Source organism: Amblyomma americanum, chromosome 10 (assembly GCF_052857255.1).
Source record: "Amblyomma americanum isolate KBUSLIRL-KWMA chromosome 10, ASM5285725v1, whole genome shotgun sequence".
In the NCBI taxonomy this organism is placed as follows: Eukaryota; Metazoa; Arthropoda; class Arachnida; order Ixodida; family Ixodidae; genus Amblyomma; species Amblyomma americanum.
In genome coordinates this window covers 109,739,079-109,752,887 of record NC_135506.1, presented here as the reverse complement: position 1 = coordinate 109,752,887, position 13,809 = coordinate 109,739,079, and the positions used below count along the sequence as shown (strand labels likewise).

The 13,809-nt window shown below is 45.6% G+C and overlaps 1 protein-coding gene across 1 annotated transcript in view; it reads right to left on the bottom strand.

Annotated features, from left to right (window-relative positions):
* The window catches only part of LOC144108624 (chorion peroxidase-like), a 57,555-nt gene extending 45,101 nt beyond the window's left edge, over nt 1–12,454 (bottom strand). The window contains exon 1 of the mRNA XM_077641813.1: nt 12,223–12,454. Coding sequence (XP_077497939.1) covers nt 12,223–12,454 — 232 coding nt within the window. The remainder of the gene's footprint in view (nt 1–12,222) is intronic.
* Between the last annotated feature and the right edge of the window lie 1,355 nt (nt 12,455–13,809).

Here is a 13,809-nt window from a genome sequence, read left to right as displayed (position 1 = left end):
TGCTCGTCGTCAACGCCTGGTCGCGGCTTTGGTTACGTTAGACGTCGCCAAAGCTTACGACAGTGTAGAACACTCCATCCTGATACATAGGCTACAGTCTCTTCAATTTCCAGATTATATAGTTGCATGGTTATCTGCATTTCTTTATAACAGGGAATTCTTTTGCGTCCATAATGGTGTTCATTAAGAGAGGTACAGACAAACGCGAGGTGTACCGCAAGGAGCTGTTCTTTCTCCTGTGTTCTTTAATATTCTGTTGAGCTCAATTCCTCTCCACCGCCATGTACGCACTTACATCTATGCGGACGATATTGCGTTCTTTGCTGCTGCGCCGGATATACATGCCCTGTATGGTCTGTTGCAGTCATATTTGAACACACTTGAGCACTGGTTGAGCGCATTACACCTGAAGTTAAATGTTGGCAAGTGCGCCACCCTTGTTTTCCCTCTATACACTCCTGTTGTGGTCTCTCACTTGCCAGCTAAAAATAATACCGCAGGTTTAATCCCTAAAATACCTAGGGGTCATTTATGACAACAAACTCACCTAGCGACCTCACATTGACCATGTCGCGTAGAAAAGGGCTCGTGCCGTGGGCATGTTACGGAGATTATGTCATCACCGGTACGGCATGCGCAGATATGCGCTATTATTGATCTACATAATGTATGTCAGGCCATTTTAGAATTTGGATCAGTGTTGTTTTTAGGCTCGGCTACATATAAACTTCGTCCTCTCGTCCTTTTATAGAGGGAAGCACTTCGCATGTGCCTCGGCCTTCCAAAATTTGTGGCTACCAATGTGTTGTACCTTGAAGCCCGCATTCCGCCTGTCTTATCACGACTTCAATTATTAACTGTGCAAACTTACCTCAGAATCTATGAATACCATTTCCACCGTTCCCAAAGCATTTTCTATTGTCAGCCGACCTCCTTTTTTGGTGCCCCCTGGTCTCTTTTCAATTCCCCTCAGGTAGTGTTTGTGCAAAGATTACTTCAGCATTTAGATGTAAACATTTATGATATCCTTCCTGTGCTTCGCAATGGGCCCACTATCTACATTGTTTTCGATGATATATTCCCAAAAAATGCAACACTTTTGCCACCGAGTATTCTAAATGGACTACCAGAAGATCCCATCTGAGGACCCTACCTACAGATATAGCAATAGCCACTGATGCATCGCAATGCAATGAAAAACCAGATGTGGGAATATTTTGCTGGCATTTAGACTGGTCCTTTTCACTGCGCCTTCCAGATTTCACCCCTATTTTTCAAGCAGAGTTTCTAGCAGTTGTACTTGCTCTACGCAAGCTAGACTCCTCTATTACAGCAGTTGCAGTAATTACTGATTATTTATCTTTGTGTTCGTCCCTCGCTGCACATGTTGACGGTCCCATTTTAACAACTTTCTTATCCCTACTTCCTCCGCATTTGAGCCTTGCTCATTTAGTATGGGTTCGCGGTCACAGCAGTGTGACAGTAAATGAGATTGCTGACAATCTCGCAAAGGCTTCTCTCAGTGGCCACGTGTTGCCAATCATCCCTGCTACAGCCTATATTACAGCATCTAGATTTTGGCGACGTGCGTTTTTAAGCACGCAAGACACAACTCTTTTAACATCGGCGGATTATGAGCAGATTAAATATTATTGGAACACGAAAATTTGTTGCTCTTGGCAGCTTGAAGTATCACTGACGAGGCTGCGCTGCCGCATCCCCCCTTTAAATTTCTATTTACACAAGTCGGGTTTGGCGCTCTCTCCCCTTTGTGCATTTTGCCGTGAGCCGGAATCTATAGAACATTTTTGGCTGTATTGTCGCCGATTCAACTCTCTGAGAAAAAGGTTGCTGGAGGAGCCCTTGCAGCATCTTGGCCTTAGTGTGAGCAGCCCGCTCTTGCTATCATTTGGCGCCCGACATTTGGGTTCAGCCACAGATCAGTTTGTAGCGAAGTTCTAAATTTCCTGATAGAATCTCACCGACTGCCTTGCTAAGTGTTCCAAAGTTTTCTTTTCTATCAATTATAACATTTTGACTTATTCATAATTATTTTTTTCCCGCACAATATAATTATTCTTATAATTTTGAAATGAAAACTCTCATCCCTTTTCTGGTCATGAGGAAGAATTCACCGGTGTTGCGCTCCCACGTGCTTTTCCTTTTTATTAACTGCGTTAAGGTGAATAGCCACCCGATTCTTGGCCGGTCCCCCCGTGTGGGTATGTGCCATCTTTTGATAGGCTAACAACAACAACAAGTCAGAAGGCTGTTGAGCTTGTGTGAGGGTAACAACAACAGCTGTCGGGCAGTACCCGCTCGTCTCTGCCACTATTTGTGCAGGATTTCTCATCAGTGCTGAACATTTGTGTTCAGATAACCTGCACTTCTATATTCTGGCATGATTCCTGTGGTGGGTGCGGGTCGGCCAGTGTCGCACCCTGGCTCAACACCTGACTGTTCACCTCGCATTGCTCCAGACCTAACTCAACAGGTCATACCTGCTGCGCAAGCCCGGCTGCTGCCTCAAACCTGGTGCCCTGTAGTCACTCTTCTGCTCCAGCTGCATCAAGACTACCATTTCTAGATCATCATGGACAACGCACCCCTGATGCTTCCAACTCAAGCCGTGACCTGCCCGTAACTTCAGGTCAGGGATTTTCCTGATTCGTCAGATTCTTCTACTGTCATCTACATGGACACTACTGCGAAGTCCGGTGAAGGGTCTGATAGATTTTTTCATGTGCCTTGAAAGCGCCGCCGCAGCTCAATGCGGTCACTTATGAGTGCAGACACTCCTAACGTACCTCAAACACCTAAGCGCAACCTCACGGTTGTCATCAAGCCACTTGATTCCGCGCACCGTATTACCCGCTTAAATCCGGTGAAATTGAGGGAACGATTACAGTCTGTGGCTCCAGACGGCGTCATCCAAGTTCGTCCGAATGAGCGCCTAAACTTTGGCAGTTGACACCAGTAAAGTGCACTCTACTGAACGCCTCTTGCCAATGACAAGCATATCTGGAGTTGCAGTTTAAGCGCACGGGTACCGTACGAGCAACTGCGGCGTGGGTGTTATAAAGGCTGTCCCCTGGATCTTCCCCTAAACCGTACATCATAGCGGGAGACACCCACGCCGCAGTTGCTCGTACAGGGCCCGTAGGCTTAAACTGCAACTCCAGCTATGCTTGTTATTTGCAAGAGGCGTTCAGTAGTGTCCGCACACCATCCTGCTTAGGGAGGGATCAGATCAACAGCCAGAGGACGACAGTTATTTGATTTCGCACAGTGCAACAATTTCACTTTACTCAACAACGGCCAGGCAACATTTTATCAAGGTACAAGATCCAGTTCTCTTGACATTTAGATGATTTCTGCGCATCTGTCTTCTTCAACTACCTAGAGTGTTAACATAGAATCTCACGACAGCGATCATCAACCTACATACATAGAGGTTGGTGGTACTTTTTTAAGTTCACAATGGCGTATGGTACGCTTTACGAATTGGGAAGTTTTCGCTGACAGAGTTGAAAAACTGAAGCTCTCAAACCTCGATTATGAAAGCTCCATTGATGCTGTAGCACGTGCTGAAACATCCAGCACTAAGGTTACAACTCTACGAAAAGTGCTCTCAAAGTGCTGAATATGCGCGACTTCGAGTAATTCGCCACAGAGCAGAGAGGCGATCACGCAGAGCGAATTACAGAGAAGACATCAGCTTTGATACGCGCACACAGAAACATGCTCAACGTGATTTGGACAAGCTGGCAAGACTGGTATGGCGATCATTTTGTGCGAAGCTTGACCCCAGAAAACCTTCCTTCTAAGGTACGGAACATTGTACGCAGCCTCAGTAGTCGGTCCGCCCCACTAAATCCCTTCCTAGGCGTAGCTGTAAATGGGAATATTTCTTGTCTCGACGCAGCGGACGCTTTTTCTAAGATCACGTCTCGATTAATGGCCATATCGATGCCTTTGCCTCTCCAAAGCTTTACCACTTCACCTAACACTACCCTCATTCACGAACAGTTCAGTATGGAAGAACTGCATGCGGCTTTGGCTGCTACCAATAAAAGATCGCTCCCAGGACCGGACGGTGTAAGCTACACTGCAATTTCTCATCTGAGAAGTAAGGCCAAGGTTCAGCTGCTCGCAATTTATAAAACCACCTGCGAGACCGGCTGCCTTGAAACGAGTTGGAAGAGTACGCGTGATACCTATACTGAAGCATGGAAAACGATCAATTGACTTGAACACCTACCATCCTATTGCGCTGCTAAGCTTCGTCGGGAAACAGAAGGAGAAAATGTACACTCCCGCCTTACCTGCTACCTGAAGAACAGGAGAATTTACCCTCCGGTCATGTCTGGTTTCCGAAAAGGACACAGCAGTATTGACAACGCTATTGCCCTTAGCAATTGTCTAAAACGTAGCAAAGTAGAGCGGTCTATGACCATTGCCGTGTTAATTAGCATTGGTGACGGATGTATAACTGGCTGTGTGACTATCTGCCCAAAAGATCGATTTTCATGTCAAGAAGTGAAGGTGACACAGCTCTGCATAAAATGTCTCCCAGAGTACCTCAGGGGCGATTTTACTCCCACCCTTTTCAATATCTCACTTGTATGCTTGAAAAAATGCTTGCCTCCTACAGTTGAAATCTCCCTTTTCGCCGATGACATCTGTATATGGTGCTCCGGACGCAACAGGCGCATTGTGCATGTCCGACTACAGAAGGAAATAGGCTGCATCGAATCATTTTTAAGTAAGCGCGGTCTCGGCATGTCGCCAGATAAAAGATAAAAGCACAGCAATTGTATTTTCGAGGCGCGATGTTTCGCGATACGTACTGAAGAATGCTGGTACCCCAATACCCTATGTCACAAGCCGTGAATTCCTAAGGGGGACATTTGACAGGTCACTGTCATGGCCCCCACATGTACAACGGTTAAACTCAAGCTATGCTCTTACGACTCTATTTTTCGTATGCACTCCACCAGCAAAAAAGACTGCTCTATACCTTCATTACTGCGGCTGTGTGGTGCGCTCTGTGAAGGCCTTCTACGATAGTCTCCTAGCTCATCATGGTATCTCACAAAAAATATCAAACTCCTTGAAGCTGTGCAAGCTAAGAACTTGAGAATCAGCCTCGGCCTTCCCAAGAACACTTCCACAGTGAGAATTCTAGCAGAGAGCAGACGTCTATATGTATCAGTACAGCAAACCCAGGAGCTGCTTCGCACCCAGGTGCGGTTCCTGGCTCGTGAACCTAACCTACGACACGCAGCGTACTGCATGGAGGAAGTTTCCCACCTTCTCCCATCACACTTCCAGCGCGCTGCCACAACCTCCTCCCCACCTTGGAGGTACACGGCATGAAAAATCAAGACAACAGTTCCTGGCATCGAAGAAAAACAAACACCCCCGGTCCTGCACGTAAATATTTTGCTCTTGAACACATTTATGGATGCTACAGTGCGCACCGTCACACCTACACTGACAGATTTGCAACATTTATTCTTATTTTTTTATTTTACAGGTACTGCCAGCCTTTTTACCAGGCCTTGGGCAGGAGTAGACAACATAAATCAACAAATTCAAAAACATCAAAATCAGCAAACAAGATACAGGACATTGAGTAATAAATCAGAACAAAAACAAACACACAAGATACTATTTACAACATGACTCATTTTTTTTTTGGGGGGGGGGGGGAGGCACATATCCCTCAGGATTTATGCCCAAGTGCACAGAGGAATGACGAAACCGTTGGGCAGTCAACCGTGTTGGCGGATAGCGCATTCCAATCGCAAATAGTGCGCGGAAAGAAGGAATTTTTAAATGCGTTAGTTTTGCACGAAAAATCTAGGACTTTTTTGGTGTGATATGAGCGCGTAGAGCGGCGGATAGCTGGCAGAATGTATACACTTTTGTCTATTCCCAACTGGTTATGATAGAGTAAAAAGAAAAATTTCATCCTATCCCGGTAACGTCTCAACGTGAGACTTTCCAGTTCTGCAGCTTCTAGAAGTAATGATGGTTACGTGCGCCAGCTGTATGAGTTAAACATGAACCTAGCTGATTTTCTTTGAACTTTCTCAAGTTTGGTAATATTAGATTGTGTACGTGGATCCCAGACAAACGCGGCATATTTAGGACGGGTCACATAAATGTTTTGTAGGCTAAAATCTTAATTTCAGGTGAAGCGTTCCCTAACGTACGCCTTCAAAATCCAAGTTTCTTCATAGCTCTATTGTAGTTGTGTGTTACATGTTCATTCCACCTAAGATCTGATAAATAATAACTCCTAAGTATTTGTAGCTGGAAACGACAGATAAGCACTGGTTGTTAATGTTATAAGCAAATGCTAAGGGGTTCTTTTTGCGTGTAACGGACATTGCCACGGTGTTTTTAAGATTAATAGTCATCTGCCAATTCGAGCACCAAGTTTGTATTTTAGATAGGGAGGTGTTTAAAACTGCCTGGTCATTCGTATTACGTATTTAATGATACAGGACGCAGTCGTCTGCAAAAAGCCTGATCTTGACGCTTATGTCACTGACAATATCATTTATGAAAATCAGAAAGAATAGCGGACCTAAAACGGAGCCTTGTGGAATGCCTGAGTGAACGTTTGCGGAAGAAGCTGCATCATTGACTTGAACACATTGCTTCCGTAAAGAGAGGTATTCTTGAATCCAGTTAATTAAGGTGTTGTTCTTTAGTATGGGCCTTAGTTTCAGCAGTAATTTGGAGTGAGAGACGCGGTCAAATGCTTTCTTGAAATCGAGGAAAATTATGTCAACTCGGCTTTGCTTATCTAAAGCTGCTGCTAAATCATGAACTGTTTCGATGAGCTGAGTTGCGGTGGAAAACCCTCGCCTAAACACATGTTGTCTGGTATCAATTAATGCTTCGTCATTCAGAAAGACAGATATGTGTTTGAATATTATGTATTCGAGCAATTTAGCACATGTGCAAGGTAAAGAAATTGACCTGTATGACATGAGGAGGGACGGATTTTCTGTTTTTGGTATGGGAACGATCTTTGCGTACTTCCATTCGGTTGGGAGTTCCGCGCTTGATAATGACTTTTGAATATTAAAGTCAGGTATCTTGAACACCACTCGGCGTAGCGGAAAAGAAATGCGTTCGGAATTCCATCAGCTCCAGGCGATTTTTTGGTGTCTAGATTGAGTAAAAGTGATAACACCCCTTCCTGAGTAATCGTGACGTCACCAATTGGCAGAATGTGTTCATAAACTGGAAAGTGTGGGCTGATACCGTCATCATGCGTAAACACCGAGTAGAAGTACTGGTTGAGCGCATCTGCGATATTTGCATTGTCAGCGATAAAAGTATCACCGTTACACAGTTTGGGTGCAACTTTCGTTTTCGGCGACAAGTGCTGCCAGGACTTCTCCCGAAAGTTTTTTAGCGTTATTTTTTGAAAATGATCTTTTGCGTTTTTTAGTTTTTCATGCTAATTATACACGGAAGCCAAGCAACCTGTTACAAGTGGAAATAGTGGGGCGTAGTTTGTGTTGTTTTCTTGCCTTTTTTAGCTTACGTTCTAGCCGCACGATTTCTTTTGTTACCCGGGGATTGCGTTTCCGCAGCACTTTTCGCTTCACCGGAACAAACTTTTGCACACATTCTGAGACAAGGCATTTAAATGAACACCACAGGTCCTCAATTGAATATTCATTTGACCCACACATAACTTGAAATGTAGAAAACGACCTTTCCAGTGCATCAAGTACATCAATATCATCACGGTCTCATCAGCGATTGGCATCTGTGTGCCGTCGACGCGCATCTCAATTTCGGCGGCACTCAGTCCCCGCACATCGACTACTGTTGCCGAGCTGGTTGCTCTGCGAGCAGCATTTGCTTACATTGTACAACAACCGCCAACACCGTGGGTTATTTTCAGTGACCCTCATGCTACTCTAAAATCAATAGTCATCTGCCTTCAGGCGCCGATCGTCGATGACATGAACGCATTTCACTCCGCGGCCGGCGAGCTACGTCACCGTGCTGTGCTGCAGTGGATACCGGTCCACTGTGGCCTTGCACACAACGATCACGCACAGACGGGCATTGCAGTTGTCTACACCATCTGTTCGCCTACTTGCTTACAAATGTATTGTTCTGCCTACCTTAGATTATGCTGCTATCATTTGGGACCCATTTACTTAAACTAACATGAATAAAATAGAGAAGGTTCGAAAGAGGGCGGCACGCTAGATATCAGTAACACATCTTTTAATCCAAGCTGGCCTTCCGACAATAACTGAGCGAAATCGTTGTGCACGACTTAAATTTATGTATCAATTAATCAAAAGACACTACAGAACAGAACTCATCGATTTGCCTGTTTTTTCATCCGGATATGCGACGCGACAACGACCCCAGCTAACTTTAACTGCTTTTCGCGTTCGAAATAACTGCTTGAAATACTTATTCCTTCCACGAACTATTTCCGATTGGAACAACCTCACTAACAATGAAGTGCTAAAGCCGTCACTGACATTGTTCTCGCAACATATCACCTAGTTTTATTGCATTTGCTATTTCACTGTTCTGTTGTATATGTTTAATTGTTGTATTCGCAATGGTGCAGAAGAGCTTCAACTTGCACTGTTATTTTTGTTTACCTTTGCCTGTTTTGTTAAACTGCCTAGTTTGTATCCCCACCCTGCTAAGATTCCAACTCCTTGATTGCAGTATCAATAAATAATAAATAAATAAATAAATAAATGGTGCAGCGATGTCGGCGCATGGCGGCACCTCATTGCTCCTACCTAGACCATTTTCTCACAGGCACGGCGCGAGACTTCTAGCTACAAAGTCCTGGTAGACACAACGCTCTTTGTGGTGGGATCTGCAGCGTCAAATACAGACCCCTTCTTTGTGTCGAACTCACTTGCGATTTCCGCATGCCACGCAATTTAGATATGCGTGATCGTTAATTTCTCCCACCGAATTCCCCTGGTTGTTGCCTTCACTAAATAATATCTACATAAAATTGGTGCATCAAGTAGCCCTCTGTGCCCCACATGTGGTGCACCCGAGAATCTTCCACACTTGATCGGCCGCTGCTAGCTCAACAATAATAATCGCAAGTCACTTTCAAGTGCGTTAGGACTCCGACAGGACGCCCCCGTACACCTGGAGCATGATCTTGGACCCTGGAAGGATGCGGGATCGGGTACGCGTGGGACAAAAACCTTTTTGGTGTTACTTAGAGACACTGGTTTGGTGGACATTCTTTGAGAATCATGTGTGTGTGTGTGTGTGTGTGTGTGTGTGTGTGTGTGTGTGTGTGTGTGTGTGTGTGTGTGTGTGTGTGTGTGTGTGTGTGTGTGTGTGTGTGTGTGTGTGTGTGTGTGTGTGTGTGTGTGTGTGTGTGTGTGTGTGTGTGTGTGTGTGTGTGTGTAAGTGCGCGAGTGCGCTTGGTTTCACCAAACACCCTTTTTTTTCCCTTTTACTCTCTTTTTCACCCTCCTTTGTTCTAATCTTTTTCTCTTTTCTGCCCCTCACCTCGAGTAGCATACCAGGTCAATAGCCAGGCAAACCTCTCCTGTTTCAGTAATGTCTCTCTCTCCTCCTCCTCCTCCTCTTCCTCCTCCTCCTCACCCATTGGTATAACTTATAGCGCGCTTCATGAAGCAAGCCGCATGTGCTGACATACTTTATCTCGCACGTTTTCCTATTTACACAGTTAGAGAGGGAGAGTAAACTTTATGTGCGCTAAGAAATCTTGCAGAGATCTCTTGGCTGGGTCCTCGTTCCAGGACTCCCGCGTCCCTTGCTGGCCGGCTTGCAATGATAGCCTCGATCCCTTCGTTACTGAGCGTGGAATCTTGACCATTACAGATAGAATTAATCTTTAAACATCTGTTGGAGTGGATAAATTAAAGTCAGAAGTATGCAAGAGCAATACGCATACTCCTGCCGTTTATCTGATTATGATTTTCGCAGTCACTGTTAACCCAGACCCTGAGGAATGCGGTTCCTGTCCAGCAATGTGCGGGCATTTTGGTGGTGAAACTTGTGGCTTGACACGAATAATTCAGCCGGCAGCTAATGTCGGTGCTCGCTATGGCTGGCCCGCGAAGTGTATCAGGCTTTCACTCTGGTCACGAGGAGTTTTGCGAACGGCAGCGAAGGGCTGCTGCTCAGAAGGTACCGCGTCTGTCGTGCAAAATTCACTACAACGCGTTGCAGTATTGCTCGTCGAAAACTAAACATTTTGACAGGTTTGCCTGTCTGGTTGGGTTTGAAGACTTATAATGAACTGCAAATCTCCAGCCAAAAACATTAATTTTAACCCAACGTTTCCAAGGCGACTCGGCTCCTTCATCAGGGGTGACTGAGGGCCGTAGCTAGTGTCTTTATGTATGAAGAGGAGGAGGGGGTCAAAGGAACGAAAGCTGTGATGCGAAAGGCATGAGGGAGGGGGAGGAAGGGGGTTAAGGCTGTTAGTCACGTTGTCGCACCGCGGGGAGGCGGTAAATGACGACTTTTTTTCGTTGAGTTGAACAGCGAAGTCCTTGGGCATATACTGGGGGCAGGCTTCCTTTTGTGCGGTTGATGTTGTCCGGGGTGGTTTGGATGTGCCAGGATTCCAGAAGGAGCCTTTTTTGGTAATTTGTGGTAATTGTATTTGAAGGCACTTTTCAATTTATTGAAGGACTCAGGAATGAGTGCAAGGTTCTGAACTATCAGTGTGTGCCCTGTGTACCCTGCAAGTAATGGCCAACGGACATGTGGAAATGCAATCATCTCCCTTTGTTCCCTCCCCTTTCTATCTCTCCCTCCGTCCCCTCCCCACGTGTAGGGCAGCATACCGGGCTCTGCCTAGTTAACCTCACTGCCTTTCCATTTGTCTTTCTCTCTCTCTGTAGTAATTATAATTTGGTTCCTCGGAACCGAAACAAATTACCTTTTAAACTCAAAGAAAAAAGTCTCCTCAAAAAGAGGAAGTGAAAGTAACAGCGACCTGGAACTGTGGTCAAGACGTTCGCAGAAGCCCGCCGCTGTTTCTTCTGATTCTACCTCCCTCATCATCCATGCGGGACAATATATATATATATATATATATATATATATATAGGTGCCTGGGGTGATGATGTAAAGGCCGCGTGACTGGGGTATGATCACGTCACTCGTGACTGCTCTGACGACCGACGAACCGCATGACGTAAATCCGGGGGAAGAGGTCTATAACAGCTACTCGCTGTAGAGGAAAACTTTTTTAAGCTTCTCACGTTTACAGACCTCATATGAGGGCACTTCTCTCTTTGTAGAATTATTGTAATCGCTTGCAGCCTGTTCCTAGAACATAAAGTTGGGACAGCTGTACGGCAGTATTTATTTTGAATGGTATCAGCGCACAAGGAACATGGACAACGGAAGAGCATAAATGGATGTGACGAGCGCTATACATAGCCGCATCATGTACTGTGTCTTAAAGTGAGAACAAGAGAAGGCTCTTAAAACAGTTCCAAGGAGCTCCTTGCTTTCCAAATTTCTAGAAAAGCTTGGGTCTAATGAAGAGCAGCTTGTTTGAGGTCACTTAATGATTGTGAAAAACAAAAAAAAATAATAGAGTTCTACATGGTATTGTGCTCTCCGAGTGTGAAATGTTATTGGCACTAATAGCAACTTGCGTGTAATATCCGCACGTTTTATTTTCGGCTTTGGGGCGCCTGGCTTTCCAGCGCTTTGCATGCACTAAACCATGTCACCCAAAAAACTTGAACACTATTGTTGAATATTTTAGATTTGGCTAGTTGGCCATTTACCACGGAAGAGCTTTTCCTGTGACGTATGCTTTTCTAGGTCGTGCTCCTTGCCTTTGCGCTGCCATTTTCTATGTTGAACAGCATAAGTATGAGGATTATAAATGCGGCCACACGAATGGAATTCGTCAAGGCACTGAATTAACTGTCCGCACAAACCTAACGGAGAAGTGTGTCGTGCGGTATTAGAGTGGGCCTTGGTTCAGAAAAATTCGTCGGAATGAGCTGCGGCGTCGTACCCCATTAAATATTCGAGCCATTTATTCTAAAGGTATTCAATATTTCGAGAACGAATTCGATTCGCTGAAACAGAATACCTGATTTGCTATTACAAAAGTTATAATATTCTCCCACCCCTTGAAGCGTTAGGCAGCCGCACTGTCATTACTGAAAACTCAATAAAAGAGCTCACCGTAATCGGTCGGCAGCGTAGCAAAAAGGGCCGGGGCTGCGGACGATATGTCATGGGTGAGGAGCTGGCCGAACAACACCCCAAGGTTGGTGAGGCGCCTGTCATCGCTGCGCACCTGCGGATGGATGATCATGGACACCAGGCGGGCGCTGGGCAGTGGACGGCCGCTCACGGATAACCGCACAGAGGATATGCCTGCAACGGTAGCACCGAAGTCATCGCCGGAATCCATCCGATGTTAGGTTCGAGCACAGTGGGCCGTCGCGCCCTGTCGCAGCGGTTCCCTCTAACGACGCTGCGCATGTCGGCAGCACTAGTGAGCGTGGTGTTTTGTGAGCGGCATTTCCACGGAAGAGAAGGAAAGCGTAGCAGTGGTTAACAGAGGCTCAAGGGGGCGAATGAGATTAGAAAGTTGGCGGGGATAAAGTCTCCGCTGCTGGAGCAGGACAGGGTTATTTGGAGGGATACTGGAGAGGTATCTGTCCTTCAAAGGATGTAGCTAACCTAAGGATACAGGTGCTGACATCGACATAGTGCGAAATTAGCCCACCCTTTACAATTGTTTGATTGGCTCCTGTGCCGGGAACCCTGGAAGCAGCACAAATGCTTCAGATCAAGCACATAATTTCTATGCGACAGGTTTATGGACTACTGCAGCAAGGGATCTGGATCCGGACTGGACTGGACTTTTGACCCTGCCGCATGACCCTCCTCAAAGGCCTTTACAGCAAAGGCGTTCCATTGTATTAAAGGAGCAAAACTGGAAAGTAGTGACGGAGCTACATGGGGCAGCTGATATGAAGATGAATATGCCCATCTCTAACTGCTCGCCGTGGAATAGTGCCGGGAATAATAATTAATTGATCGGGAGCAGTATTATTTTGTTGACCTTAAATATTAGACCTCTCTCTCTCAAGACGTTTGATTAGTTATCATAATTTTTGTATTTTCTATCAGGTCACGACAACACGCCGACAGATGCGCTCCGCACTGTAAAGGAGAAAAAAAATTAACAGACGCCCAGATGGCCTGATACGACAAAATAAGTAATCTGAGTGCATTTTTAGGACGTTGGATTTTTACTCGATGCTTCTCTCAATTGCAGCATGTCGTTGTAAGAAAGTTGCGTCAAGTAATTTTGCTTTATTTTGGCTGCCTTTTTTGGCTCTCTAAAACTTTTTTCTATGCTTTGAAATTTTTTGCATTGTGAATATTTCGCCTTACTTGGTGCACCAAGTTGGTTCAGCTGATTACGTGTGCTTGATCTCGGTGCCGCCTTTTCGCTGTCTGTTCTTTCCCTGCGCTCGCGTTTTCTCCGACGAAAACATGTTTTCTCTTTCGCTTACACGCTAGGCTAGCTGCAGGCGCTGGATGATTCACTCGGTGTCCACGTAGAGGCACACGCCGGCGTTTTTGCGTGGTGGGACTACAATGCTTATGCAGTAAAAGAATCTTGATAGTTCATGCTTAAGGTCAAAAAGTGGGTAGTGCCTGCACTTCAGTCCCCAAAAACTTTACAAATGCAGGGAAAAAGCTAAGGTGGCCGTACTGGTTTGCGCGGCTTGGCGTAAGGGGAACTTTATGCTC